This window comes from Melitaea cinxia, chromosome 7 (assembly GCF_905220565.1).
Source record: "Melitaea cinxia chromosome 7, ilMelCinx1.1, whole genome shotgun sequence".
NCBI classification, from domain to species: Eukaryota; Metazoa; Arthropoda; class Insecta; order Lepidoptera; family Nymphalidae; genus Melitaea; species Melitaea cinxia.
In genome coordinates, this window is record NC_059400.1 from 6,832,095 (window position 1) to 6,838,094 (window position 6,000).

The 6,000-nt window shown below is 39.5% G+C and overlaps 1 protein-coding gene across 1 annotated transcript in view; it reads left to right on the plus strand.

The window, feature by feature from the left end:
* Nucleotides 1-5,639, plus strand: part of LOC123655138 (nuclear factor NF-kappa-B p110 subunit) — a 32,620-nt gene extending 26,981 nt beyond the window's left edge. Inside the window, exons 19-23 of the mRNA XM_045590974.1 lie at nt 2,740-2,918; nt 3,488-3,598; nt 3,907-4,080; nt 4,656-4,832; nt 5,087-5,639. Of these exons, the coding sequence (XP_045446930.1) occupies nt 2,740-2,918; nt 3,488-3,598; nt 3,907-4,080; nt 4,656-4,832; nt 5,087-5,179 (734 nt within the window). The 3' untranslated portion in view covers nt 5,180-5,639. The remainder of the gene's footprint in view (nt 1-2,739; nt 2,919-3,487; nt 3,599-3,906; nt 4,081-4,655; nt 4,833-5,086) is intronic.
* Nucleotides 5,640-6,000: the final 361 nt, after the last annotated feature.

The following is a 6,000-nucleotide window of genomic DNA, read 5'->3' on the forward strand; positions in this document are numbered from 1 at the left end:
AGTTACTTATATTGCGTGATTTTTATAATATGAAGCTAGCTTATATAGTATGGTTATTAACATAATAACAACAACATTCAAATATGCTTCGTTAGATTACACGTTGTTACAGAATGCGTTGAGGAAATAAAGGTTCACTGCTCGTTCCCGGTAGGTGATAAGCATGATAATATGTAGCCTATATGTTGACCCGACTTCTTAATAACATTCGTGCCAAATTTGAAGTAAATCCATGCGGTACTTTTTGAGGTTATCCCGGACATACATACAGACAAACAGACAAAAATTCTAAAAACTATATTTTTGGCTTCGGTATCGATTGTAGATCACACCCCAAGTATTCTTTTAAAAAAATATTCAATGTACAGTTTTGACTTTCCTACCATTTTATTATATGTATAGATAAAGTACAGCGTGTTTGTCGATGTTTCAATATGTATAATATATAATAATGTTTTTTATCATATAATAAAAAGTAATTTTAATAATATTCACTAGTTAATTAAATAGGTATTAGGCAGACATATTATGTTGTCATCACACACTGTGTTGTGTGGATTAAGAGTTGACGCCCTAGCCCTACGATGTCAATATCTTGGGATCGGTACATGACTACTAAGGGGCGTTAGCTTGCAATAATGCTTATTATCTCGATAGCTAAAGATTCAAAAATATTTAGCGAAAGTCGTGCACATTTATTTACCTTTAGTTTTTAGTTTTAAGATTAGTTTCTTTTAAAATTAGCTTTAGAGAATGCAAATAAATCTATATCTTTGAATGATTCATTAAAGATACGTGGTAATCTAGTCAGTGCAGAATTGGCAGAGTAATTTCTGCTACTACAAGGAACAGACAACAGAGGCGTATCACGTGTACGACGTGTAGGTTCACAATATGACAGTGTACTTACTAGCTCCGGGGAATCCACGTGTCCATTAGCTATATCATACAAAAAACACATATCTAAGACATTGCGGCGTTCCTCAAGGGATAATAGGTTATTTCGGTGGCAATCTTCAATATAAGATTTGGAGAACTGTTGACTGCGATAAAGAATGTGTTTTAAAAAAATTTTTGGACCCAAGTCGGTCCTTATAAATATTATACATTGGTGACCAGATAGGACTTGCATATTCGAGAACTGCGAACGTACGAGAAGTATACAGTTTTGATGGCCTCAATGTCAGTAAAATAATGACAAATCCGAATTACAAAACCCAAATTCCTAAATGCTTTCTGCGTGATCAAAAGATTATGATTGGAAAATGTCATTTTGTCATCAAAATATACACCGTGGTCCCGAACGATGTTGACTCTTGCTATCGTATTACCATCACATTCATAAGAAAACTAAATGGGATGTCTTCTACGTGTGAATGTTATACATTGACATTTTTTTACCTTGTCACTTATTTTGTTTCGAGCATAGAACGTATAAAGGGAGTTAAGGTCTGAATGCAACAAGTTACAATCTTCAAGGTTTTTTATTTTTAAGTATAGTTTTTTATCGTCCGCATACATTACGTGATTTGCATTTTTGAAACAGGTTTTGATGTCATATAAGTACGAATTGTAAAGAGGCCCCAAGTGGGAGCCCCGTGGGGTGCCTGTAAGTACGCTCACGTAGTTAGATCTATAGCCACCTACGACTAATGCTTGGGACCTATTTGTTAAATAATATTTTATCTATCTCAACAGATCTCCGTGTATTGCCAAACTATATATGCAATGAATAGAGGTCCAATAAATAAAAATTAAACAGCTTGGTAACAAAAAATAAATTAACTATTGAACCGATATAAGCAAACTAGTACATAAATTAAAAACAAACAAGCTTATAATCCGCTTAATGGTAAGCGGATACTGGAGCTTATGAATATCTACAATACTAAAGTATTACAAGCTCCAGCTCTTCCAGAGCTCCTGGGGAGGGCTGGGGATAGGGTCGGTAGCACGCTGGCAATATTCCCGGTGTTGTTGGCAACCACAGCTACCATTTTTATCATGTGCCTATGTTTGCTATCCTTGTAATAAAAGAAAAACTCACCGCCTCTCTTCCCGTGGGTGTCGTAAGAGGCGACTAAGGGATAACACAGTTCAACTACCACCTTAAAAAAAAAAAAAAGCCAACCGATGGCGGGATAACCATCCAACTACTGGCAATGAAATACACAGGCCGTAGACGGGCAGCAGCGTCTTCGGTGCGACAAAGCCAGCCCTGCGGTCACCAACCCGCCTGCCTAGCGTGGTGACTATGGGCAACATACATGAGTTCACACCATTTTTGGCGTGAACTTGTGGAGGCCTATGTCTAGCAGTGGCTGTGATAGGCTGAAATGATGAATAAAAGAAAAAATCACGTCGGTGACTCTACCCCCGTCCTCACCACAGAAACATAACACAATTTAAAAGCAGTGGTAGTGTGAGACATAATCCAGTGACGTATGTATAAAAAGTAAGAAAAAATAAATTGATTAAAAATAATATTTTAAATTATATTAAGATCGGGTGACTTGATGCATGACCAAATACGTATACTTGTAAATCTACTACAAAAACACTCGTTTTTCCTTCAATACATACAACAGTCGATAATCAATTTTCGCTGTATTATTTTATACGCCGCACATCGCCGGCTGTATTATTTATCAACGACGATCTGTAAGGTCCCAGTCGGGCTGCTCCTAATTGTGAGCACGATATGTGCTATACCCCAATAAAGCGTTACGTGTGATGCAGAAAAGCAGACGGCGCTGCACGTGGCGGCCGTGTACGGCAGCGCAGAGAGCGCGGAGAAGCTGCTGGCGCACGGCGCCAGCTTGGCGGCGCGCGACGCGGCCGGCCGCACGCCGCTGCACCTCGCCGCCTACGACGACTGCCGCGCCGTCGCCGCCGCGCTGCTGGGCGCCACCGCCGCCGTACGTACTGTCACACGTAGTCTATGTACGCGGCCGGCCGCACGCCGCTGCACCTCGCCGCCTACGACGACTGCCGCGCCGTCGCCGCCGCGCTGCTGGGCGCCACCGCCGCCGTACGTACTGTCACACGTAGTCTATGTACGCGGCCGGCCGCACGCCGCTGCACCTCGCCGCCTACGACGACTGCCGCGCCGTCGCCGCCGCGCTGCTGGGCGCCACCGCCGCCGTACGTACTGTCACACGTAGTCTATGTACGCGGCCGGCCGCACGCCGCTGCACCTCGCCGCCTACGACGACTGCCGCGCCGTCGCCGCCGCGCTGCTGGGCGCCACCGCCGCCGTACGTACTGTCACACGTAGTCTATGTACGCGGCCGGCCGCACGTCGCTGCACCTCGCCGCCTACGACGATTGCCTCTTAAAATCGTATAAAATTAATCTTAGTTATCAACCTCTTCTCACATAAGTTATAAAAGTATAAAGCTATAAAATACAATAAGGGTATTTATTTATTAAAATCACTGAATTTGTTACAGATATGAAACAGTAATTTGTGTTTAAAAAATTTCAGAGTACGATTGACATGTTGGACGGGAATGGATATACAGCACTCCAAATAGTTTGTGAAGGAGAAATGAGAGCAAATACACTCGAAATAGCAAAACTTCTTTTAGAAAAAAAAGTAAGTTATACGTTGGATATACCTAGTAGTTCATGTAGATATAGCCCGTATTGTAGTAATCTTGCTGTTGATCCAATTAGTCGTAGATAACATATTGTATAAAGGTATTTGGCAAAGATCTCTGATCTTATGAATATTCGAATTTTAATTAAGAACTCGACTTAATGTTAAGGAATATTAACATTTGTTTAAATATCTGTATCAGAAATGAAACTATTATACTGAACAATGTAACAAGTTTAAAAAGTTTTAGTTCAGAGCCCAATATATGATAAATTATCTAGTAAAAATAAATATTAATATTAAAGGCGGATCCAAAAAAACACGAAGAATTCAATCAACCGGCGTGGAAATTAGCTCGCGACAAGCCAGAGTTATTGAAACTATTACAACAGTACATGGACCCGCTCGAAGACGTCAAATCTGAACCTGAAGACATAAAGTCTGAACCCGAAGAAGATTATGAGTCCGCTGACGATGATGTAAGTGATATTATAGTCTAGTGCTACCACAAACTTATTATTATTACAGTTGCATCGAGCCAAAATGCAGCAATGTATGCTACTTTTTGGACGTAGTTAGTAGATATATACTTTTAATTAAATTACATCCCAATACACGTTCAAGAAAAAATTAAGAATTTGATTTATTCAAAATATTAAAAGATTATTTTTGTCCAAACACGAATACCAAAATTAATTTTGCATACAACCTTAGTCATATCACATAGATTATAAACTTAAATAGCTAATTATTTAACTGAGATAGGGCAGAACATCCTGCTCAAAATCTGGAGTAGCAAGACTGGGGAAGTACCTCGACCTTAGAAGATTACAGCTAAATAATGCTGCTTTCGAGCAGTGTTGTGATCATGTGGTGAGTAAGGTGGCCAGAGCTCACAGGGAAGGGTCAGGGCTAGCGTCGGCAACGCGTTTGCGACGCTTCTAGAGTACGATCATTTGCCGACCTAGTCTAAAAAATGTCCGAGGTAAATTTCTGCGCCGATAAGTATAGCCAGCTCGATAACGTAAGTGTGACGCTCGCGCAGGAGATGCAGGAAGCGACGGAGGGCGGCGCGGGGCTGGCGGAGCTGGCCGGCTACGTGGACGAGCTGAGCGCGGCGCTGGAGCGCAGCGGCGCGTGGCGCGAGCTGGCGCGGCGGCGTTGCGGCGCGCTGCTCGGCCGCCTCGCCGCCGCGCCGCGCCCCGCGCACGCGCTGCTGCTGCATCTCAGGGTGGGTGTGTGTGCTTGTGCGTGTGCGTGTGCGTGTGCGTGTGGGTGTGCGTGTGCATGTGCGTGTGCGTGCGCGTGTGGGAATTTTCGCATAAGAAAATAATACTCCTTGAACGTATTTAACTTTTGCAGTTAATTTTTATTTCATGAGTTTAAATATTTCGTTGTATATTCAATACAATACAATACAAATATACTTTATTGTACAACCAAAAACAATACAAATAACATTTTCTAAATGCAAATTATTTTCAGGACTTTGACGATATTACATCAAAATCCTTGGCTCTTATATTAGAAGACATGGGACAACCTGAAGCAGCTTCCATTGTAAAACGATACATCTAATAAAAAGACGCAGACCAAAGGAATTACAATTTTCTAATTGACAAATATGGATGTTTTATTTTATGTTATGATACATTTTTTATATTTATGCATTCCAAAAAACCAGACTAGAGAGAGAATATTCAATAGATCTATTGAATATTGTATGAAATTATGTGTATGTAATGTCCATATATTTCTTAATATTTGATAATTATCATTATTGTGATGAATCGTGTTGATAAAAATGTGGATGTTTAAATTTAAAATATATAAAGTTCATTGTTGTATTCATTATTTAAATTGTAAATAATGTAAATACAGGGTGACTCCATTTTAATGAAATCAATATTATTAATGCAATAGACATCAATTTCACTAAGTTTGCAACTGTAGGTAATACATTATATTGATAAGGAAAGTTATTTTTAAGTGTTTAAAAATATTTATATTTTTAATTAATAAAAGTATGAGACATAAACTAAATTTTTTTCTTATATTAAATACTAGCTGACCCGGCGAACTTCGTATCGCCTAACACAAACTTTATCGTATGGTATTAAAGTTCAAATTGACTTTTAAGTATTATCACAGGAGGGAGTATAGAAAAGTGTTGTTTTTAGACTTTTTCAGAAAATTTTAAAAATTTTTTTTTAGAATTTTTCTCCGTAAGAACCATCCTCGTACTTCAAGGAATATTTTTAAAAAAGAATTAGCGAAATCGGTCCAACCGTTCTCGAGTTTTGCGCTTAGCAACACATTCAGCGACTCATTTTTATATTAAAGATTTTATAAAATAATCTGTATAATTTTCATTGGGAAATTATAAGTCTAGCCAAAGA